This window comes from Mesitornis unicolor, unplaced genomic scaffold, assembly GCF_000695765.1.
Source record: "Mesitornis unicolor isolate BGI_N332 unplaced genomic scaffold, ASM69576v1 scaffold20273, whole genome shotgun sequence".
Lineage (NCBI taxonomy): Eukaryota > Metazoa > Chordata > Aves > Mesitornithiformes > Mesitornithidae > Mesitornis > Mesitornis unicolor.
This window is the reverse complement of record NW_010174232.1, coordinates 46,648-72,726: the sequence shown is the minus strand read 5'-3', so window position 1 is coordinate 72,726 and position 26,079 is coordinate 46,648. Positions and strand designations below refer to the sequence as shown.

Below are 26,079 nucleotides of genomic sequence, written 5' to 3'. Positions count from 1 at the left end.
CAGAGAAAAGGTATTGTCATGCTACATACTCTTTCATGCTCTACAACCTGAAGCATTAAAAACCGCCAAACAAGCAACAACCTGCTGTGGATCTGTCTTCTAACATTTCTATAAACATTGAGATTATGAACCAATTAATTTTGCAAGCATAAGGTGACTTGTGGTTTAGAACAGATCTGTGGACTACCTTTTTTAGACTGCAGAAAACAGCCTGTGATGTAAACACTTCAGACTTTCCCAAATGAGAAATCTGGGAGGAAAATACACCACACTTCATTGCTGCCATCAATTTGTAGCTTATCAATGCTTACCTACAAAGCAAAGAAACGAGAAAAGTTGTCACAGAAAAGAAAATGGCATCAGAAGCGGCCAGGATGCCCTGCAGAGAGACAGGCTAGGGTGTGAGGTGGGAGGGAAAGCCATGCATCTGCTGAGGCTGCCACTGCCTGCAGTGGGATGAAGCACAGGCAGGGACAGGCAGAGAAGCCAGACCATTCACCACCTCCTCTTCACAAACAGGCACTTCCCTGCCTCCTGTGTCCAGGGCTGTCCCTACAGCATCACTTTTGGCTATAATAAATTCTAGAGTAATAAGAATAAGAAAGGAGATCAATTTTCAAGCTGAGGCTCCACAAGTCAGTCTAACAAATGCCCCTGGAAAAGGTTGTCAGAGTACCCTGAAATCTCTGAGAACTGTATTGGTGCAACATGTACTCAAAAAGCCAATTTGGGACTGTTGAGTTGCTGACTTTGTCAGCCTTTTGAAGGACACAGAAAATGGTGCAACTGACGCAGCCTCTAAAGCTTGCGGGAAAGTTGTGGTTTTCTGAACTAATGGCTATGGTAAATAGTAGTCTTCATGTCAAAGCACATTCCTTTTACGTGTCATGATGTGCTGCCCATCATTACCAGCCCACGAAACAGCTTTGTTTTCAGGGAGACTCACACCGCGCCACTCCAGGTGGTTCTCTCACAACTGCTCCTTCCACAGACAAGTCTTTCCCCGTGTGTCTCTGCGTATACCAGCCAGCAAGCAAAGCCATTCCTGTTCTTCCAAGTTGGTTTAAAACACTAATGCTTGAAGTTTAGAACTTCTCCTTTCTTTTCATCTAGCTTATGTATGTTCCTTGTAACTATGGAAAATGAATACGATGGTGATCATGAAGTAGGAAGCAATCAAAAGCAAAAGTGGGCAAACGATGGATTTTGGCTTAGGAGGTAAACTGGAGACACAACACAAAACTTAAACAGGTGATTAGTTTGTTTTCACATTTACTCCTTCTATGTAACATCTTTCAAACTGTTCTGAACCAAAATAAAAATGCTGCTTCAAAATGAAGTCAGATGTGTATTTAATAAACTAGACTCATTTGTAAATAGGATTCTGCTCTTCTGTGTTCCGAACTCTGCTTTTGTTACAGTTTCTACTGTTACTAAAACATATTGCCTGTATCCATTCAGAAGTATTAGAATTAGAGTATTTATTACTAGAGTTTAGGTAATAGTTTTAATTATTTTGCTGTATGAACCTGAATATATATTATTCAAGTTACTTATAGCAAAGATAAATAAGAAGCATAACAAAGTTTGCAAGCACTAATACAGCATTTAACTCACTAGCTTCTCCTTGAGGAAGGTTAAAATTGAAGCAGAACAAACCCAGCACTGTATTCTACAGGTTGATGTAAAATTAATCATAACTTTAATCCCATATGTGTTTAGCTGAAAGCCAGAAATGATTTAATCTTAGAATTTAAGATTGGAAAGATGTTTTCCTTATGTGGTAAAGGGAAACCAATGGCTTGAATTCAGTCCTGTGCTGTTTCAAATCACTCTTTGAAAGGGTCTGTCAATGATTTCATTCTGCTTTGGTAGCTGAAAGAACTACGTGTGTCAGCGGTCACAAGGCAATTGGAAACAACAACTTCTGACAATTATTTCCCTTCCAAAAGCAGTGGAGAACAACCCCTCTCCCAGTCAGGATTCCTCTACAAACCCCAAAGCATTTGTCCCACACAGGCTCACTTGTGAGCTAGTGCCCATTGCCCTGTGCAGTCATACTACACAACCAGGCCAATAACCAGGACACACAAGCAAAAAAGGTGAAGTATAGTCCATCTGAAATAATACACATCCACTGATCTGTGTTGCAATTCCACCTTACCATATGCCCAAGAGGTGTCTTTTAACATTCTGATGCAACTAAATACTTCAGCAAGCAAATTCAACCCAGACTCTGAAAGCAAAATGCGGTTCTCCCATTTTGTAGTCCTCAGGCAAAAATGGCTCAACAGAAAACCAAGCATCTCCAGAGACACGTAAATTATTTTCAATGAAAAATTCCCTCATTAAAACTCTTTTTCCCTGCAACCTTGACTAGCTAGAATTACCAGTATTTCTGCTGTCCCAAGAGCACCTACAAAAGCAGATGGCATTTTGCCTTTATCTTGCTACCTAAAACACCTCCTGCTCTACCAGATGACCCTCAGAGAGAACCTACCTCCTTTTTGCAGTTCCTTGATTTTCTCTCTGCATGGTGGCACAACAGCTACAGCCTTTTTACTAGCTGGCACATTCTTTAACCACAGAGCTACAGGTGTTTCCCAGTGACCCTGATGGATTCCCCTGCTTGTGAAAACCATTTGACCAAATCAACAGCAGCATCTGCAGAGCAGCCCGGGGGGGAGGAAGATGGATGAGATGACAAAAGTCTCTTCCAGTCCTACTTCCTAGTATTCTGTGATGCATATGTGATCACACCATGTAGCATTTCTGCCTTTTTGTTCTGACCCAAAGGCAGTTGCTTTTCAACAAGCTGGAGTACAAAGAAAAGGTACCTGGACCAATGGTATCAGGTGCAGACTAGCAAGCTGTGAGATTCTTAGCTAACTGTTGCTTTCAGTCCTGATGGGAGCTCTCTGCCTGTGTCCTTGAATGAACCCCAGAGGGGTGGAAAAAATCCTCTTCTGTGGACATGCATGAATATTGTCTGGAAAGCCACAACCACAGCTCTAATATCTATCTGTACTCCTGACATAAAATTTAGGGTCTCATGCTATGTAAAGTCATCATAAAAATGCTCCTATGGATTGGAGTCTCCATTCTGAACCGATCACTTCTGCAAAGTGATATGAAAATCTGATATGAAAATTAAACCTGTTTTATCATTATTTGTAAAATACTTTCAAATCAGGAGACTGGGCTCTATGACTGGGTATAAGAAATGATAACCTTCTAACAGTTTCAAAATAATGATGAGAAAAATAGCCTGTGGTAATTGGAAACTTCTAAATGATCAGATTAAAACTGACAATTCCCTTTTCTCCAAGGGCAAGGAACACGAACAGTCATTCATCAAGGGAAAGTGCTAATCTCCTTGGTTTCAGCACAACCAAAATACTATCTAAATTAAATACGGGTGCTGTTATTGGATAAACTTTGTGCAATACCTTCTGGACTGCCCAAAGGAGTTTATGGCCAACTCTAGGAGTCGTTCTCTGAGATGACCTTCTGCAATGCTTGGTGTTAAACTAGAATTTGGCAGGGCTGCAGCAAGAGAAGCAAAGCCTGTCAGTCTGATTCCTCTGACATTATTGGCATTCAAGTGCAGACCATAGTAAAATCACCTTTCCCCTGATGTGAGGAAGTCAGGAAGATCTGATAAAACAACAGCAGGAGTGGACATAAAAATTTCAAGAGTACCATGTTTCCCTGGCTTATTGCATTTATTGAGGGCCACTGATAACAGTTATTTCTTGAGGATACTTTTTCCATTTCTTGGATTTACAGTGGCTTTGCAACTGCCTGTTACGTGCAGCATTGCCCACTGTTACTGTATTACTTCTGAATGCTGAAGTTACCTGGTCATCCAAAACATATTGCACAGGGAAAGGGGAAATCAGGTTTTCCATAAGTCTCAGGAAAGCAGAGCTAGTTCCCTCTAGAGGGGCTTCAGGTTCCTTCTTCCCGCCCCCCCCCCCCCCCCCCCATATCAAGCAATACTTTGCCAGGGAAACATCCCCATGAGTCAAAACAGCATTTAGAAGCTGAACAAGAGTTGCAGGAGGGTCTTCCACCCTGGCCGTGCATCTGGCCCTCCGCCAACTTGCAGCTTCCATCCCAGGCTGGCAGGCAGGAGGTGGTGGGCTCCCTGTCGGGCAGACACGGAAAGGATGCAGCAAGGGCACGGAGTCACACTTCCACAGCACAGGATTACATTATGGAAAGATAGAAAAGGCTGATGAAATTCATCAAGAGGGAAGGGGGTGAGGGGAAAAAAGAGCTGAAGCAGTCTTTAGCTGCGTGCCAGCAGAGGCAGCCACAGCTGGCTGTAATTTGGTGAGCAGCCCCATCCCCACCTGGCCTGCTCAGAGAGAGCCTCAGCTGTCCCTGCTCCAGCCCACACAACCCTCCCACCACAAAAGGAGCTGCTTACAAAACTCACTCCCCTCAAAAAAAGAGCCCTTTTAAAGAAGCCTAGCTAGCGGGTGCAGTATTTCTATGGTGAGGAGATCCATTCACTTAAAAGGAGACTGCTGTTAGCATTATGGTTGTAGGAAACATTTGCAGGCGCTCGTTCCCATTGTCCATTTGCAGTTACATTCATTCCCAAGCCAGACCATCACAGTGTAGGTGACCTTCAGGCAATGTAATGGATAAAAACCAAGATGGTTTTGCTGAGTGTGCACACAGTCAAACATTTTCAGAAAGACTTAAAAGGTGGCCAAGTCTGAACGGATTTTAATGTGATGGCAAAAGCACCATCTCTGACACAAAGGCCAAAGCTCTGTTAAATTGAAAATCATTGCACAAAGGCTTGTGTGAGGAGCAGGTGATCACTCGATGCCTTTGACAGTTGAGATATTCTGAAAGCAAACTGCTGAGTAATGTGTGACATTCTCAGGATATGGGAATTCCTCGCATCCCATACATTGCTTTCACATAATTCCCTCTGATACAAGCCAAATATTCACCACAGAACTTTCTGCTGTTGACTTTTTCCTTTCCTTTTCCTTCCCTTTATCTTTCTGGTAATGTGTTTAAATTTGGCTGATAGGTGAAGAGCCAGAGGGTTTTGCCCCTCCTCTTCCCAAAAGGCTAAAATCTAAATGAAATAAAGTTTCATCACTACCCTAGGGTACAAATACTGCATGTAAGATGGCTAAAACCAAATCTAGCCCCTACAAATGTGACATAAAACAATGACTCCCTGTTACATTTTCTGTGGAAATCTGCCTATTAGACATTGCTGTCCACCGAAAGCTAGCCTGTGTGTATATACACACATCCAAAATTCCTTGTAATTTTGTTTGTTTGTTTTAAAATTTCTTCCTGGAAAGGATGTTCTTTATCATAGTTCAAAGTTGATTTGCACTGAAAATTGTTTCTTCTCATCTACTCAGCAAAGCTACATTTATTATTCAAAAGAATCAATTATTGCTTAATTCAGTTTGTGGATTTTTTTTTGCCAGTTAATTGATTCTTTTACTATGTGGATTTTAGCATTAAACTTCATTAAAAATTAAAAAAATTTAACATGGGCTTATCTAGTTTACATCTAGAACCTGTATTTCAATAATTGCTTTTGTAATCTCTCAGCAAAGACTCATTTATTGGTTAATAATTGATTACCAGTGTGACTGCTTTTACGAAATATGACAAAGTACATATTCTTATTACTGTAAAATAGCAAAAGTGAAATACAATAAGATGTAAACAATCAGACGCACATAGACACTTCTCTGCATATAGGCATTTATCCCAAACTTGATATATTGTGAAAATCGGACATTCAAAGCAAGCATTCACATCCTTATTGCAAGTTCCAAGTGCTGAAGTTTCATAAATAAATAAAATAATTTAAAAAACCCAACTCTTAGAAGTAGTCCATAAGCACCACCATGGCATTTAGAGCAAAAAAAGCCAATGCAACTTGGAATAGACTACACAGACTGTGACCTGATGAGATGAGAGAGTAAGAACATCGATGTTAGGGCAGTCCTAACCATGACAGCAGTAGGACATAGATGTAACATTACTGCTGTTGTGCTTGTAACAACTGAATAAAATTAATGTAAGAGAATTGTGGGTATTTCAGGCAAATACATTTGGTCAAACAGTGTTTGCCTATGGAAATCCTTTGGTTTATAACAATGCGCAGTGTTCTGGAAGAAAGACAAAGAAATTAAATAACCTCGAAAATCTACAGTATTGTCTTTTAGCTGTTAATCTGTTTCACAATTTAAAATGTCTAGCAGTAGTTGTAACAGGAAAAAAAAACAACAAATACAACCCCTAAACCAACCACAAATATTAACAACCTGGAGAAATCTAAAGATTTTAAAGATGGAACAAAGACCAAACAAGCAAAGTAAAAAACATCCTTCTGTAGGACTTCACGCTAAAATGAACTGGCAAAAAAGGGGGCTGTGGAACAGCAATCACCAGATGAAGCTCAAGCATCTCCTCAGGAAACTTGGGTAGATTTGAGCGAATAAGCTTTCAAAGCAGGAGATGCTTTATTGACATTTTTATTCAAGGAAGCCTGTGTCACTTTTATTAAAAGTTTCTTGTCGTCTACAGATTTTTGCTGTATAAATCCCTTCAAGTAAGCCAGAAATTAAAGAGTAACATGTTTTCTGCAGGCTTCATTTCTATTCCACTACTGTTCCCTGTGACTTTTACCTCACAGCAACTGGAGAACTGTGTTACACATCAAGGGCAAGAACCAGACAACCAACCAACAAATTAAGAAACCTATTAATATCAAAACCGAAAAACCGTACAGTGGGGATTGTACAGAAAAGCTGAACAAGAGGACAGAATGAGTGAAGATAACATACAAAGAAATTAAAAGTATAAATCTGAACTTGGTGTTGAGGTATCAGGTAAGGCCTTTTTTGTATGAGTAGCAATAGCATAGGACAGTATCATAGTATCTGCCTCTACTATAAAAGAATAAACTGACTTTAAAGAAAAAAAAATAATCCAAAAAGCCCCTGAAACACATCTGCATGTCTTGACAAGTGAAATGCAACTTTTTATTAAAGATGCAAAACAGAGCTTTGAAGATATATTAGCTCCTTTATGGAAAGATCAGAGTATGATAAACTATCTGACCAATTATAAACCAATGAACGACCCGAATCATGCCAACTTTACTTTAATTATGAGAAAATCACCTGCCAGTAAATTTAATGAATGCCAGTACTGGAAACAAGCATAAAACTCTATGAAAGAACATATCCGTACGTCTCCATAACATAAGATGAACTACGTGGTACCAAAAGAGCACTATGCCCTTGGCATTTGCTGATTTTAAGCCAAAAATCTAACTCTCAGGAGTGTTACAATCAATTACCCATTATTGTAGGTTACTGGAAGAAGCTTATAAAATTACTAACTTTACATTCTGAAATGCAAATAAGACAGCTCTACTTTCAAGTTGAAACCATCTATTTTATTTATATTATGTACTGAAACTAGGTCCAGAAAAATAATTTCAGATGTGTCAGAGGAAAGCTTTGATGAGATGCTCTCAAAAAATAGCGGTCAGAATCAGTTTTTTTAAAAACACTACATTTTATACGCCAGCATCAATTAAATCATTCCATGATCTGTTACTGAGCCTTTCTCCCATCAGAATGAATTTTGCAAGAATCACGAGAAAACCATGAGAAGACTAAAAAATGGAAGAGACAGCAAGAACCCTTAATGTCCATGAATTAAATGACTCTTCACTGAATATGACTGTCTTCATAAAACTTGAGGATTTAGATCAACTGGTACTTTTGCAGCATTTCCTACCAGTCTAAAGAGCTGCCTTAATGACTTGACAGTCAGCTTAGGTCTCTGGCATGACCACATAGCAGAATAGTTGAGAAGCAGAGATTTTCCTTGTACTTACAAATGCAGTCTCAGGAGATCTTATTATCCTGACCTTTAATAATACGCAAAAAAGAAGAAGTAACTAATTTATCAAGTTCCACAGAGTCTTAAATTTAAGGTAGAGATACAGAGATTATTACGTCTTAGATTTAATAATGTAATTAATTCAGAGCGGCAGACTCAGACAATGACATTTGAATTCTCCCTGACTTAGGCAATAGAAAACCAAACAACTTGATTCTAGAGTCTAGCCAGAACATTCTGTGGGCAAAAGCCTGTTACACTGATGACAAAAAACAAAGAATGTGGCTTAAAAAGGATTTCAACTAACTCAAGTACAGTAACAAACACGTCCGCAGTTATTATTTATTACCTGTAGACTACAAAAATTCCAAGTTAGTTTAAATATGTGTTACATCTATAGCAATACTGATCTCAGAATTTTCAAGGCAGCAGTGGATGAAGCATAGGAGTGATTGTTAAGGTAATAATCTTAATTATTAATAAGGTAATAAGGAGGTAATATTAGACACATTTACTGTTAGACACACTTAAGTTCATTCTCCATATCATCTGAAATACACTTCTAGTGCTATATGTACACATCACCACAAATTATGCTATCAAATAAATATACAAAGACATCTCCTTAGAAAATCAACATTTAAGAATTATATTATGCCACTTCCCTCCCAGGTGCGCTAGAGGGAAGCTGTCCCACTACAGCCCCTTCACGTAGCAATAGTTATGATTTGCCACTGACAAAAACAAAACCAAAGCTGCGAGTGCATGTAGCCACAAAAGGCCTTAAACGAAATACTTCTGGTCAGGCTATAAACTAAGACAAGCTTCTCATTTGCACAGGAATCCAGGAGAACATTCCTGTCACTGACCGGTGTCAAAAGCATCACTGTATGCTCCAAACTTCCCAGAAATTTCCAGACTACAGAAAGTACCAGCTCTTAGAAAGGTATATTGCCTCTTTCTTCTGGCAAAATGTTACCTCTTACAGAACTATAAAGATCCTAGGAAACATACTGTGATACACTCCAAAAAGAAAATTAAAAGTACAGTACAGAAAGTACTAAATATTAAATACAGATAATTCATCATTAAATTTAACTGTAAAAATATTCTAATCCTTCTGAGTGGTGACCCTGTGAAGTTCATTCTTTAAAAGCATGAAGTCATATTTACCTTGCAAACAAGAAAAACCCAACACCAGCTAGATTTGTCAACTTTCTAGAGTATGTTTTAAACCAGTAAAAGTCAAAGGTTTTCAAGAAAGCTTCATTGCTCATGGCATTACCTAGGTGTACAAAATCAGTCTTTATGTGAAAAGCACATAGGACAAAAAGACAAGTAGGTTTTCAGGATACGGATGCTGTTTCTTTAAGCCTGTGACAGGAAGCCAGAGCCCAGCCAGGAAAAGTTCTTAGCAGAAATTCACTTAACTGAAGCTCTGCCAATTTATAATTAGTGACTGCACTCATTATGCCTTTTTCTAAGTCCCAACCATGTATTTTGTTTTAGCACAAAAAATATCCATAATTCTGTACAGTTAGCAAACAACATGGAACTAGATGTCAACTTTCTTGTATTATTTCAAGGTAGGAGTGATAAAATTAGATAAATTATGAAAGTCATCCATTCAGTAGATTTTCTAGTATTATACAGATTTATGAGATATTTTGAGAATGAATAATTCCCCCTACTCTGTGAATCACAAACCTTAATTTAAAAGAGCTGAAGCCCACTAACAAGGCTACTAATTCACGTACTTAGAGTCTAAATGATTTGTAAATCATTTACCTACACAGAGAACAAGAGATTAAAATAACGATGGCACTGTTTTAAGAAAAGGATGAGGGTCACTCTTGGAAACATAAAACAGAAGAAACTGCCTGTTTCCTCGTACAAAGTCACAGCCCAAAGAGTGGGAAATAGGTGGGGGGAAAAAACATTGTGACTGTGGCACGAGCAGGAACAAGCATAAACCCAAATTATTCCAACAAGTAGTGCACAATTTTTTGGAAAGTCTGGAGCTAAAAATGAAACAGAAAGTGCAACTGATTCAGCAGTGTCAGCTACTGAAACTGCAAGTCACTGTGGAATAAAAGGGCCGGGGCACTATAAACACTGGGAAGGATTCCTATGGAAAAGAGATGCACTGCAAATCACTCCTCCACCAAGATCAATACTTAAAGTAACTATAATTACAGAGGTCCTTGGTCAAAACATGTAGTTAATGCTACCAAAAGGAAATTAGAGAAATAAAGTCCAATACTCAACAACAACAAAAAAAAGCATGCATGGAGAAAAGAAGAATTAAAAAGGAAGAAAGAAGTGAATTTGCTGGGTGTTGCAAATGGCAAACACCACCCGACCAGACTGAGCAAGCAATACATTGTCAAGACAGTATCTGCAGATCTTGGGCTGCTAATCTCCAGAGCGATCTTTAAAATCTGATAGGCAAAACATTCCGCATTTGTAACCTGACAAAAATGCGAGGCAGTCATAAATGAAGCAGCCCAATGTCACGCTTGATAGCGGGATGGGCAAGCCTGACCTGGGGCGGTTTGGAGGCTGTCATCACACACAGCCCACCTAGAATGCATGCAAAGATCTTTTCTGGGAGAGGGGACCACAACTAACAACCCCAGGCACTGCTCCTTGCCACAGAAGAGGAAGGTAGGACAGTGAGAGTAGCCCAATCCTGCACGAAAATGCTGGGCCTTTCTGGTGCCAGTCAGAAAAAAACAAAACCACAATCTAACAATCTGAGGGGGGAGATAAGGAGAAAAAGAACAAAAAAAAAAAGGAAATACATTTTTTTCCCATAGTAGAAAATACATTGGTGCAATAAATGCAAATAGGGTATTAAGGTTCGCTGTGAAATGCAACTTGTATTTGGCGCCTTTTTAGCTTCACAAGGAAGACTGCAAAATCTAGAAAGTCTCGCAGCTGCTAACATCACCCCCAAGTTTGAGAAACAGCAAAACAATGCTAGGAAATCTCAGAAGGTAATCATAGCTGCTGGACTAGAACAGGGGAGAAAGGTATGCTGTGATGGATCAGGAGGGTTACTGGGGCAGTGGTCACACAAATAGACAGGGAGGGTCGAAGCAAAAAAACCCCACTCAAGCATTACACTTTCACCTGTAGATATACCTGGACAACTGTTTGGTTTTTGTTTGTTTGTTTTTTTTTAAATTCAGCTCCTGCTCTTGGACACCCAATTTTGAACACCCACCCAACCCTCCAAAAACCCACAAAACCACCACCACAACCCCCCACACCTGTAACCACCTTCTACAGGTTGCTTGAAATCAAGCAAATGACCTAGTGATAAGGGGACAGGGGGAGAAAAAGATGGATTAGATGCTTTTGGCACTGGTGGCCTAAGATGATAAGAAATTATTAATCAAAGGGTAATAATCACTGAGGGGTGAAAGAAGCAAGGTACATGAGCAGATGAAAAAAAATGCAGAAACTTTATTATTCATACACTACTAAACTAAAAATACTTTTTAAGTACAAAGGTCTGCTCTGGGCCCAATTCTAGCCAGTATTTTTTAATCAAGACTTGGATAATGGAAAAGAAATTATACTTATGAAATGAACAGATTACATCAAACTGAAAGGACTGCAAGCTTTCAGAAGGGAGGTTCATGTTTCTAAATGATATTGCTGAATTTGGAAGACAGTTTGAAAAGTGATTTTTTTACTTGTATGGAAGAAAAATGAAACATGCACTAAAAGTGTGGAATAACAGACTATGCAGCTGTTGGAGCAGGTCCAGAGGAGGGGCATGAAGATGATCAGAGGGCTGGAGCACCTCTCCTACAAGGACCAACTGAGAGAGCTGGAGCTGTTCAGCCTGGAGAAGAGAAGGCTCTGGGGCACCTTATAACAGTCTTCCAGTACCTGAAGGGGTCCTATAGGAAAGCTGGGGAGGGACTTTTTACAAGGGCAGGTAGCGATGGAACAAGGGGGAACTGCTTTAAACTGGAAGAGGGTAGATTTAGACTGGATATTGGGAAGAAATTCTTTACTGTGAAGGTGGTGAGACACTGGCACAGGTTGCCCAGGGAAGTTGTGGATGCCCCCTCCCTGGAAATGTTCAAGGCCAGGTTGCACAGGGCTTTGAGCAACCCGGTCTGGTGGGAGGTGTCCCTGCCCGTGGCAGGGGCGTTGGGCTGGGTGATCTTTAAGGTCCCTTCCAACCTAAACTATTCTATGCTTCTATGAAAACACAGAAAATTTGATAAACAATCATAAAGTATACACCAGTTAACAAAAGAATTGATGTAAGAAAGAAGGGCAAAGCCCAATTCTGAGGCAACTTTACATGTGCAAGGAGATGATAAATTCTACTAAGTACTTGCCAAGTATCTGCTGAGACAATCCAGTTTTGGTACCATACCTAAAGAGAGAGACTTTGGACTGTCCACAGTTGATCAACAATGACAAGAGATTTAAAACAGGACATACGAAGAAAGATGAAATGAATAAGGTCTTCCTAGACCATAAGAAGTAGGAAGTACAGAGATCTGTCAGCTGTTCTACAGCATATGCAAGTCAAATATGAATTGTTCATTGGAAGAATCACTACTGAACGGCATCGGCTTAACCTATAGAAATTAAAATATATTGAAGAAAGAAAAGGAAGAAGACTTTTCTAATCAAATCAGCACTAAAGGTGAGTTAGAGATGGAGTTTCATCTCCATTACTGATGTGTTTTAAGAATAGGTTATACAACTCCTGTCAGGGAAAACAAACACTTGCTCAGTTCTTCCTCAGTACAAGGGTGGACTAAGCTGTTCAACAACTCCTTCAGTCCAAGCTGCAGCCCTAACAACATCCCTGAGGTTTAAAAACAAAATCTGTTTTCCACATGCATAGTCGCAGTTTCAATGCTATCGTAATTTGAACAAAAGCCAATATTTATTGCTTCAGTGACATGTTGTTCTACACAGCTCTTAAGCTTAAGATGTTAGGTATTTCTAAATGGAGAAAAAGTGTTTGAGTAGCAGGCTTACTATAAACACATACCATCTTGCTTTGAAGCTGTTGGTAGAAATCCATACCCCTAAAGACAGAGCCAATGTGGGCCTTAACTCTCCAAGAGATTTAAGCCAACTCCAGAACACACACCACGAAATTCCCATCTGGTAACAGCACCTATCTGAGGAGTCCTATTGATTTCTCAGTTTCTCCAAATTTGTAACAAATACTGTGAGTCTAGGGGTCCAAATAATCACATTATTGAAACAATAACCAATACTTAACAACAATAAGGTTGAATACAGTTTACAAGGCTAATTATTATTTGATGAGGTAGATGGGAGATTCTCAGAACTAAGAAATTCCCTCTTCTCCCCCCCCAGACCAGACTACCAGTGCTGGAAGTTAGCAAGGAAAAGCAAGAACTATTCAGATTTTATTTCCTCCAGTCTACATAAGATGGCCTGACACATTAGGAAAAAGAACCTAGCAAGAGCTGATGGTCTTACTCATGTCATATTTAACTACCTAACATGTGGCTGTACAGAAGTAGTACCAGATTGTTCTTGGAGGTACATTTTAAAGACTAAGGAGCAATGGAAACAAGTTGTAACAAGAGAAACTCAGATTAGATATTAGGTTAAAAATAAAAGCTCACAATGCAGTAGTCAAGCACAGGGACAAGCATCCCCAAAAAGTGTCAAATCTGCATCCTTGGAGATACTCTAAACAAGCCCTGACCAATATCTGAACGTCTGATGAGAAGGAGAAGAAAAAAAGATAGGGTTTTAAGCACAAAATTGAACCACACGATTTTTTTGAATAAATACAACCCAGTGTATTCTGTTCATTGGACTACCTGCTAGATCTTGTAAATGACCTATTATAGATTTGAGTGAAGAATAGGGACATATTTTTCTGTTAAATACTACCTTTTAAAATTTCTTTAGCTTCTAGCTTTCTGTGACGTGCTATCACATTAGTCCAATGAAGGCAAAAGGCATCTTTCTTCATCAGGCAGTTCCAAAAAAGTCATACTGACTAATGGCCCAGGCCACATTTTGCTGGATCTGAATGATAAACTTCCTGGGTGAAGCAAAGTTTCAAGTCAGTTACTTCCATTCTTACCATCCACAGGGAGAAAGTGGCCAATGCAAAGAATGAAGATTGCTAAGGGACATTTCCATAAAAAAGACTCTGCATTAGCTTAGTTGAGATATAAAGCAATCTTTCTACTAGTATAAAACTCAGTTCGGAGGTTTTTCTGCTCATGGATTACATACTTCCTGTATTAGAAGAAGCTGCTTAGTGACACTGCTTGCTTCTATGAGAGGGTTAGCAGATTGGTATATCGCATAGGAGTTATAAGCACCTAAGAGTTCGTTAATGAGGAGACCTCAGAGTTATCTCTGTATCGCTGCTTGTTTTTACTTTTTACTCAGTGAAAAAAACCAGCTCTTTACTACTCTCTGCCACTTTACCAGATGTATTTAGCACTGGAAAAAAACGGAAAGAAAAAGTATTTTCAAAAATACTTCTAGGGCATGATTCTGGTGCCAGCCTAAAGATTCTCCTCTGCTCAATGCCTGCTGCTTCCAGCCTCTGCAAGTGAATTGGTATAAATTAAAAGATATAGAGAGGAACAAGCAGCCAAAACTATGGAGTGATAACAGGGACAGATAGAAGGAATAAAAAGACATTGTGCAATCAGGTGTAGGAAGCACTTCTACTTAATGTTTAACCACAGTACTGAAGCAGGGAGGGGAAAGTATAGCTGGCTTGGGCTAGATGCCTGATAGACATCTGTGGCTGCTGTGCTCCTTCCCCCCAGAGAAGCTGTACAGACTGAAGAGTCTGAAGAAGCTGCACTCAACAAACACAATGGAACTGGAGAAGACACTTTAGGCAAGGCATGAGAGAAACAACCTAAACACTTTTAAGAGAGAAAAATCCATTCTTTTTGACAGGACCTTTCCCACCCTTGCAATGGTTCAGCAAAGGCAACCAGAGGATATTCCTGAAACCAACTTCAAGAAAAAAAATGCAATGTGTTTGTGAAACCTTCTATCTTAAAGATCTATTCACATTGAATCTTTCCAAGCTACAGCTCAGCTTGACACATGTAAAATTCAAAAATCTCTCTGGTCATATGCTACTCTATGGGCAATTGCAATAAAAGCAAACAAAAAAACCCCACAAAAAGACCACAATAAAACAATACAAAACAACCCCAACCCTTTTTTCTGTTAAAAAGAAAAACAACAAAAAACCCCTTTCTGTACTTCTCTTGTATTCATAAAGCCTGTTATGTCAACTCAACTTGCACATGCAAGAGAAAGTCCAGAGTTTATGCTGCAGAGGTGTAGCAGGAAACCGTCTGAGCCCATATCTATTCTCTTCCTCAGTTGAGAAGTACACCAACAGAATAAATTGCTAATAGTGAAAGCAAGCCCCTTAGCAGGATGACCTCAACAGCAGTTTTACTAATCAGCCTACACAGTTTATCACTGCCAGCACACTTGGGCATTCAGAGAGGCACAACAATCTGCATGGGTCTTGGTGGGAAGAGCAGAGGTTGCCAGAAGGAAGTGTTTGGAGGGCACATTACCAGGGCTAGGCCATGTGTGCATGGCTGAAACATAAGCTGCTTTTCTGCAAGCAAGCTCTTTTAATAGGAATCCAGTTTATTTATTTATTCAGAAGCAGATGGCATCCTCTCAAGATGTTATGCAGAACATGACACATGAAACAAGTATTTTCATCTGAGCATATTTTTTCTAATCAACTCCCCGCTATTCAGCATAAAATGACAAACAAAAATTCAGTCTCCAGGGTCTGGTAATACTCTTGGCTAACTCGAACTAACTGAAGATACAGCAGTAAGTGATGACATGTAATGACTTGTAACACACTGAAGTGCAGACTAGATGACCTCAGTGTCTTTTGTCTTAAACGTTATATTAAAAAACTGCATTCCAACTGCAGGGGGGGAAAAACCTACAAATTTCAGCCCCCATGCTGAAGAGCAGATCTGATGGAGAAACCTCATGACCTGAGGTTAGTCAGAAGTGCCTAATGCAACTTTTTGTATTTATACAAAGGAAAATGAGGCAAGAAAGCCTCTGATAAAGTATGTTAGTAATACTGCCATGCAATCACTGTATTGTAGGATTCTGTATGACATTGCTGATAGCTTTCATATTATGTTTTTATGTAATTCCTTCTGAATCATGACTTTGAATCTCCAGTCACCACAAAGCCTAAGCAACCACTACAAAGACTTGTGCAGTTATCACTACTTACAGACAAAACGTAATTTAGAAGGAAGCCAAATACTACCAAATACTCACCTACCCTGACCTTTCCTACTCCACACCTCAAACTCAGAGACAACCGTGTGTCTGCTGCCTTTAATAGACACTACATGGTTTCCTTTTAATAGAGAAGTCATATATATGCAAGTGTGTTAATGTACAGAGGTTCATTTACCCTAGAATAGTACAATGCAGTACACCAAAACTGAGTCATCCTCTCATTACAGCCTCACAAAGCATGTAATTAAAACCTAAGGAACTCCCACAAACTAAAGTGATTTTAGAATTTTCTGCATGAAGAATGTGGATGGTCCTAGTATTTTCCAATAATTTAACAATTTACTGGTTTTGAAAGAATACCAGTACTAACTGCAGGAATTTTAGTGTGAATAATCAATTTTCTTACCAATGACTTACTCCCATTTTACTTTGTTGTGACTGGACATGGGTAAGAATGAAAAACCATCCTCAGGTGAGCTTTACACTAACTAACTCTGGACAAAATTTTCTTTCCATGAATGAAGATATACTGTGAACAAAATTTCAACGATATGTTTTTCTTCATAATTCTTCAGCTTGCTACATCACATTTTTAAAATATAGGAACTCATTTTAAATCAATCAACTAAGTGCCTAAGCATTGCAAACTTTATCACTTCAATGGAGCTGTATTTAATTTGTTGATTTGATCAGAACAGTCATTTCCACAGTATCTAACTGATACAAATGAGACTGATCTGTGGTCCAACAGACATTGGGAGAGTGGCTCTAGGATCTCGTAACAATTTCTGCAAAATATAAATGTAAAAAAAAAATAAAAAAATTAACACCTAACTAATGTACCTACCCAACCTCACTCTCTACAAAAGGTTTTTAATCCTTCTAAGTGAAGTCACAGTAAAAACAGAGCAGAATTACGCGAGTAGCCATGAAAACTGGGCACATACCAAGGACCTTACTGACCTATAAACAAGGTCTGCAAAAGCACACAATAATCACATAAATATCACTCTGCAACCAATAGAAATCTTTAACTGCTGAGGATTGCCAGGGATGCTGGAGCATGTAAGTATACATTATGTATGAACACATGAAGTATATGGCCTGTTTGTATTACATTACTCTACTAGGTTTGCAATTTATAATACACAATAGTGCAGCAATAATTTCCTCATACTACACTTTAACTGAAAAGAATCTAGAGATAATTTATAACTTTCATTGGGCCCTAAATTTCAACAGCTACAATCTAAACGAAATATGATATAAATTAATTTGCTATCAGACTTCATACCAGGAATTTGAAAATAGAAAAAATATTTTTTTTAAAGCTGGGAATAAATGCAACTCTATTATATGTCTTTTCAGAAAGAAAGCTAACAAAATTGCAGTTATTTTTATTTTTATAAAAAAAAGTTTTATTGATAGGCATAAAACATCTAATAAAACATGGAGTGCTCCTTAGCATTTCATGCATCAATCACTAATCTACTAATATATTATACTCAATTAAAAGATGACATTTCAAACTGGACTATGCCAATAAAACAGTAACAGTGAACCTTTAACAAGATGTAACCAGAGGAATACTGATTTCTTGAAGATGACCGCTGTGCCAGAATAAAACTTAATACTAGAAAAGAAAGGAATTAAGAGAAAAAAATATATTAACATACCATTGTAACAAGTCCAATTTCTTCCTCAAAGTTTCACAGCAAGCCAAAAAATAGAAGACCAGTAAGGAATACCGATTGTTTTGGCTTGTAACACTTTACCAGAAGACTTAGGGCTCAACCTTTAGTGTTAGCTAGCTACGTCTGTATTTCAAAACGCAAACCAAAAGAAATCTGACTTCCAAAAATGCAGAGCAGCAGCACTTCCTCATGAAGTCAATAAACACAACAGGTATCTAAAGCATCAACTGCAAAAATATAAAAACAAAAAGCATACCACCAATTTGGCATGCGTATTAAAGGCACTCATGCTTGACCATTTTTACCCATTGCTTTCAAAGCTGATTAAACATAATATTCTTGTTACCTTTTCCCTTTTACTTTACAGCATCTAAAGGGCTCTTGAATGTAGCATTTCAGGAGAAATAAAACCTTTGAAATAAACATTTCCTCTGATTCTTAAGAGCAGAAACATCAAGCAGAACTAAATCAAGTTCAGAAAGCCCTCATTTCAGAGCACATATTCCAGAATTGGTCCTGGATCCCGATCCATAGTTTGGGCAGCCACTCCATTGACTGTTATCACTATCTTATACTCAGGATCATTTGAGAAAACCCATTCTCTCACTGTGAAGTTATTACAAAATACAGATTTTTTTAAGTAATGGTAATAATTGTTTTAAATTGAAAACTTTCCACTTCCTACAAGGACATGAGATAATCAATATGTCTTAATTTATTTTTTCTCCCTCTCACATATTTAAAATGGTTTTCTTTGCTGCTCCATTTTTTGTCCTCAGAAAGGTAATTTCTAAAAACATCCCCCAACCTCACTGACTATACAGGACCCAATAAAGCTAATGCAATAAAAAGCACCATCAATGTGAAAAGCAGAGAAACAACAAAATGTCTCACTAGCTTTCAATAATAGCAATCAAAGATATAACTTGTGCTTTGTATAAACTCTTAAATATTTAAAACAGGTTTTCAAGCTAATTGCCTACACATGCATGGAAAGTAAAAATAGATCATTCTCTAAACTAAAGAACACAGAATAATCTGTCATCCTTTGTATTCAGAAATTAAAACTGAAAATCACAAAACACACATTAAATTGTCTGAAATACCCATTATTACCATATGAAGTTTTCCTGCTTGTACTAATATGAAGAAAAAAACATATCTTTGAATTCGTTGGCGAAAGGGTGTTGCATTGCACTGCCACAAATACATCTTTACAGAATCACTAACTTTAGGAGAAGCCCTAGCAAGATAGTCTTTCCATATGCTGACAATTATTTTTTAAGTTATCTATGCCAATAAAATGTTATGCCTGGTAAAATAATAATTAGCTTTGCATTTACAGTCGGTTTCAACTCATTTCTGTATTTTTCAAAAGTGTCCACTGAATTTGAAATCTGTCCAGAAAATCAAAGGCTGAGGTGAGAATACAACACAGCAAGTCTGTTTACACTGGAGGGGTTTTTGAGCTGACTAGCCCAAAACAAAAAAAAGATGAATGAAAATCAGTATTCTTTATTTAAAGCATCTAAAATTTGTGCCTTTTTCCCCCCCAAAATTATTCTTTTAGACAGTTCTCTAAGCTTTCTTTAAAGGATGTCATATGAATCTAGAGTAGAGAAAGGTAAGGCCAGTAAGGACCTCAGCAGAAACCAGACCAGAGCTCCACCTTCTTTCTGCTTTCCCAGTGCCTATCCTAACAGGGCAATGATCAGAATCTCTGAACGTCTGCACAGTATAAAAGTAATTTCATAAATAATAGTTGAATGAATTATTCCATAAATAATAATGGCTCACAATGCACAGCTTTCAACATTGTCACAAAATGTTTCCTTACTTCTAATGCAAGAGAACTTACATTCTTTGTGAAACTATACCATTCCTATAAATACAGTTTATTTACATTATCCTTATAAATGACTACAATTCTCTTGAATGCTGATTATATCTCTTCATCTCTTGGACTCAAATATGTTTTAACAGACAGTTCTCAGGACTAAATTCAAGCTATACCAAAAACTATTATCTTTCTATTTTGAATTTGACACCCTTTTATTTCTTTACATGTCCCCTTGTCTTATTCATTCAATCCCAGAAGAGACATTTCCAACTACATCAGTCGTTATTTCAGAGTGTCTATAGTTCATTTCTTTCTAAAATATTTTCAATCTTCCTTTCAGGTACATGATTTTTTAAAATTATTATTATTTTATATCCTCATTGTTCCTGATGTACCAGCTTTCATCAATGGCTTGGCCTGGATTGTCCAGCTGTGTAGACATGGGAAGTCTACTTGGACACCTGTCACATGGAACCAGTCTGAGAGGGCAGCCGGCCAGTTTCCCCACTCCCTCTCATTTCAGCCCATATAAAAATGACAGAGCAGGTTGAAATCTGAGGGACAGGAGTGCTAAGGCATGGAAGACACTATGCCAGCCAACACGTTATCTACAGATCCATTATACACCAAGCTTGATTGAAGAGTAATGACAAATGTGTGTGACAGAGAAACCTTCCGAGCTTCTTCAGTCCGATATGAGGCCAAGTCTCCTTGGTGTTGCCCCTAGCAGTGTGTAGGTATTCCTATCTGCATCCCAGGCTAAAAACTCTGTTTAGGAGCCAGCAAGGAAAACAGTCAGTTCAAATTATCTTCCTGCTGTTCATCACTTTGCTTACCCTTCTGCTTTAGGTTTGTCTCTCTGAAATGTCTGTTTTCTTATACCTTAAGGAATAAATAACTGTTCCTCTGCAAGTTTTGAGTTTGCTGCTCACTGCGCTTTTTTAAAAAGACCACTAATAAATATAAATAAGCACAGATCCTATTACAGAATCTCATGACATCCCACTGTTAACCTGACACAACTACAGTGTACCACTAAGCCTACTCTGCTTTCAATATCTCCAGTCAGATTCTCAGCAGCCTTTTGAAGCACAGCTGCTTACTTTCTTTAGTTGCCTCTTTCAAGGAATATTTTCAAAGAAAATAAATGACAATCTATACTTGTTTACCCATGTTGCACGGAGATGTTCAAAGAACTCTTGATACAATAGTAAGATGTTCTCCTCCCTCCTCTTCTTCCACATTCAATCTTAGAACTTCCCAGTTTTCAGATGTGTTCAAATATAGAATATCCTAGTTCAAAGCACTAGTGTTATGATTTGCCTTTGTTTCTTAAAGGCATCTAAAATATAATAAACTTTAATAATAATAGTAAAAAATACTCGCTAACTAAAAACCAAAAGCTTTTTATACATTCTAAAATTGCAGAATTAAGAAAATAATTACCAAAGCAGAATTAACCGTTTGATAATTTGTGGCCTAATGTATTTCAGTGTGTGTTCCTAAATGCATTTACAACATATATACTATGTATAACAGATAATTTAGCTATTTTTCAAATCAAACAAAAAAAAATGCATATAGTATCACAAATCTACTGTTTCTGTATTTTCTTAAATAAAATAATAGTACTTTGCTCTATTACTATAGCTCACAGCAGCAGTTTTGGACCATGATTATGCCGCTTTGAGTACTTCTAGTACTTTGTCTGGGTAAGAAATACAGCTATCCCAGGGCAATATAGGATCTGGCTATTTAGTTAGCACTCATTATAAAAAAAGACATTTTTGCAATCACCTGTAAAATACAAAGTTGTTTCCAGCTGTTAGAAACACAGCTATCTTTAAAAAAAAAATTAAAATCTCAGTTGTGCATCTCCTTGAATCTAACAATTTTCTCTCTTTCACAAGCACTGATGGAAAAAAATTGTAATAGTTTATTTACTAATTCTTTCTATGATATTTTATCTTACCTGTAACAGTCTCCCTATGAGGATGTTTTCTGAAGATTCAACTGTAATTTCATCATCTGCCTTTTTTATCTTAAGTAGAAAATGCGATCTAGGCAAATCTTCCCTGAACCACACTACAGTTGTTTTGGTCATTTTTAATGGATTTTTGTATCAACCTATTAAAATTAATCTTCTTTTCAAGAAAAAGCAGATTCATAATGAGTTTCTTTAGCAAATATGCATACAATCCACTTCACAGCCTCTGTGCAGACATATGCAAAGTAGGTTGAACGTGAGCCTCCAAACCAGAGCCTTTGCTTCATTGTGCTTCATCTTCCCTAAGTTTTGCCACAGCAGGTATGACAAACACGTCCTCAGAAATTCCTTTTGTCTCATATTGGTACAAGTACTGTAGGAGGACATAACGACTGAGTAGTGAAGAGAGATTTAGCTTTATGCTCACCACTGGGTCTGCAGGTGTAATAACATTTCCGTGAAAATAACAGGAGTTTTTCTATCAACTTAGGTTGAGGATTTTATGTCCAAACTGAGTGTTTCTTGAGAATGTTTTTGCTCTGCCCTTTTTAAAAAATAAATAAATAAATTAAATACATTATACCCAGAGTTCCCATTAAAGGTTTCTCAGGGACCGAATCAAACCACGGAAGAAGCATGTCTCTGTCTCCCTCCCCAGGGACACATCCTCTCCCTCATTGTCACTTCCAGAAGGCTGATAAAAATAAGTCTGTTATTGTTAGGAGTTGCTTAGGCCGTATTATAACCTGGGGTTGGGGAAGCAGGGGAAAGGAATGCGATCACTCTCTTCAGAGTAGCTACCTTTGACACCAGTTTAGCTATATGAAAAGTCTACACCAACACAGCATCCAACTAAGAAATCTCTATTCTAAGTAGCAGAGGATGGCAGAAGGTAGAAAAAGCAAGAAACCAGTCACTTATGCCTTATGCTCTCAGGAAAACGGCCTCAGAACCTAAGCAAACCCTGCACTTAAATACTGATTTATTTTAGTGATAATCTATTGACATACACAAATATAGCCCTGAGGATGAGAGATTTTCACAAGAAGTTCTCAATCCTGGAGCACCATGTAAAGTAACAATAATCTCTATCAGAAACTAGACAAGCAATAAGAGAACCATACCAGAACAGTATGTGATAACAGATCAATTTTCCATGTAACACAGACCATCCAGTCTACTAAATTGCTAAACACTTCTGCATTTATATTAAGCCAGAAAATATAGATAAACAAGAATTGGCAGCAAGTAATAGTATTATTTTAGCTAAGAATAAAGAAGCAGAGGAACTTAAAAATTACTTAACAGTTATGGAAAAATTGATGGTAAGTTAAAATGTTGCAAGACAGTATTATAAGCGAAGTCATAATACGAACTCTTAAAGAATATAACCTAAATGAAATGCAACTACTGAAGAAAACAAAAAAAATCAAAGGTTTCTTTGAGGTTGATTAAATGAAAATTGTTTTAGCATTTACTCTTAGTGATTTGGTAAATGCGTACACAATAGAAAAGATACAAAATTACACACTGTTGCATTTGACAAAGATGTTTAACCAGTAATTTCAGAAGTTAGACAGGCTTAACAAAGGACTCTAACCCATTTCATAGCCTTTTGTTTGCATTAATAAACCACTTGGTTGTTTTCCAGATCACTCAGCAGACATCAAGCCACTATCGAAGTGCAATGTACAATAGGAAGTTCCTGTCTTTGGGTTTTTTTTGGAATCATATTTTACAACTTAACCAAAGCAAAAACAAATGAAAGGGGGGCTCAAAGCTGCTTCTGTCCTTCCAGGATGCCAAAAAGAAATCTGACAAACTGTAACACATCACCCTAACTTTCCCTTAGTTGTACTGTCCGCTCTAATTCACATAGCAATGAGCTTCTGCAACTCCCCTCTTTCTTGTGCTGTTTGAGAGGGTTACGTGCAGAGCTTGTGGGTGACTTGGACAATGTATGTGCTTCACACCCAACACACCTTTGTCAACTGCTATGCTCTTCACAAGGGACTTTTCAAGGTGGCCTCATGAGTTGCACTGGTGACAAGGGACTGTTCTTCATGTAATGCTCAACAGCCAGCCACATACCGGGAGAGGGAAGAAAGTAACTGGGATAATTTGGAAGGGAACTGGATGAGCTCCCCTCACTCTAAGGAACAGGGAGCGGCTGAATTCCTTTCAGCTTGGCTTGGTATTGTATTGAGAACGTACCTTTCTCCCCCCTTCGGGTTGCCTCCATAAGCACTTCTATGCTTGCTTGGTTCCTGTTGAGACTAAAGCTATCAGACACTTAACCAAACAACAGACACTATTTTCCTTGGGTGTTAAGACCAGATTTCTGGTTTTTGGAAACTGTGGTTTTTAATCCCATAAGCTTCTTTGGGTAAGGGCGGAAACAGGCAACAAACAGCACTTAAGTGCAGTCACTTTTTTCCTGATGCCTGGCTTTCTTTCGCAGCTAATACCATTGTTTTGAGATAAATACAGCACCATTATCCAACTGAAATATCAGCCAACACCCTTGTTCCTTGTAGGGTGATACACCATGATCATCTTTGTATGGTCAGACAGCCTACTGCTCCTGCAAGTTATTCATCAGAACTAATACGGGCAAGGAGAGACATGCTGATGCCGCTGTGCACACTGGCGGTGCTTGTCTGTCTAACAAGTGATGTAATTCACTGCATTTCTTGTATTTCTTCTCTTCCCATCCACCAGCCTGCCTTATTATAATTATAACAACATATACAGCTAGATGTGCTTTTCTTGCTCATTTCATACTTTGAGCTTTGCGTGCCTTTCTGCCCATAGTCTCCCTGCTGTTGGCATTGATTCTCAATTACATCCACATGTTGGATGGACACTGTTAGCTGAATAAAAACTGTAGCAACTCTAGGGTGACCCAGAAAAAAAATGAAACAACAAACTAGAATTTGCTAAGCATTCACCTGGTTTATGGCCAAATTTTGCAGAAAGTAAAAAATCATTTTAGTCATTTAGTCCTTCCTAAAATTACAAGACAACTCTCTAGTCTTGTGTGACTGACAGATTAGATTCCCTTTTACAGTTTCACTTCTTGTGTACTCTATTAAATAGAACTTCCCTGGATATTATGAGTGTACTACGCCTAAGACATTTGCAATAAACTTTGAAAGCTATTTTTTAATAGTTTTAATGAAGGAAGGTCTAAAAAACTTTTTAGACACAAGGCCACTTTTTGTCTTGTCTAGTTTTCAGTAATACGGATTGCTTGTAGATGCCAGTAACATCTTTTCTACAACATTTTAAATCTTTGGAGGTGTTTTACTGTTTCATTCATTCATTTCAGGATGGCTCCTATTAACTTTTAGTAACAGCTGATGATCAGCACATATTTCAAAAAATCAGAACCACAGCAACATTCATTCAGTGACCCGTTACCACTTCTTCCATGTATCACTCTTCTTAGACTCATATATAGTATATTACCTTCATCAATTCTATTTTCAAAGACAAGCCTTTAAAATACAAACATTCAATACAATGGTTTTCTTTGTTAAGAAACACACTTTGGATAGCAGCTACATTCTAGTGTGCTGAAAGCACCAACTCCCAGAGCAAACATTACTGGTATTTTATTCCCCTGGTGCCCCTGCATATTTGTATAAATATTTGCTGGTTGCCTTTTCTGAGACTGTAGGAACTTTGGAACAGGAACTACATCATGGCAGTTTGTCTCATGAAAGCACAACTAGGTGCTACAATAGTACTAATATTTTCGAGTAATTGCAGTCATAGGATTTGCCTATGCACACAAGTAGTTTTGGTTTTGGTTTGGTTTATTTTCCTGGTGTGCACTTCTATTACAAACAAAATAAAATAAAAAAAAAAAAGCAAGGTTGGAGAAAACAAAGAACAGACTAAAAGATGAAAAAAGTTTCACCATCCTGGACTAGGACTAAAAACCAAACACAAGTCACACAAGTCAAAATCAGTCATAGCAATAATATCAAAATTAGGAACACTGTTTTCATAACAAAATTTAAAATTACTTTTTTCAAATATTACTTAATAATGTACATCTAAATCAGCTTTAATTGAAAAAAGCGTCTAAAAATTTTTGAAGTGCACTATGTATTTTTCTAGAAACTTTCAAAATTGTGCTTTCCAATTAGTGATTTCTGTTTTGACTAATTGGGTTTTTCCAACAAAAATATTTGGCTAAAAATTCCTACACCAGCTCAAGTAAAAACAAATATTTTTCAAAATATTCTTTTGTCTTCCTTACAGCATCCTTTATGTGGAAGCAGGCACTCTTAAAAATTAACAGAAGGTGTATGTGCAGGAGGTGGGAAGTTTGGAAAGAG

At 37.9% G+C, this 26,079-nt stretch overlaps 1 protein-coding gene across 1 annotated transcript in view; it reads right to left on the bottom strand.

Moving 5' to 3' along the window:
* Positions 1-26,079, bottom strand: part of CDYL (chromodomain protein, Y-like) — a 54,019-nt gene that overhangs the window by 24,632 nt on the left and 3,308 nt on the right. Inside the window, 1 exon segment of the mRNA XM_010180986.1 lies at positions 9,713-9,735. Within this exon segment, the coding sequence (XP_010179288.1) occupies positions 9,713-9,735 (23 nt within the window).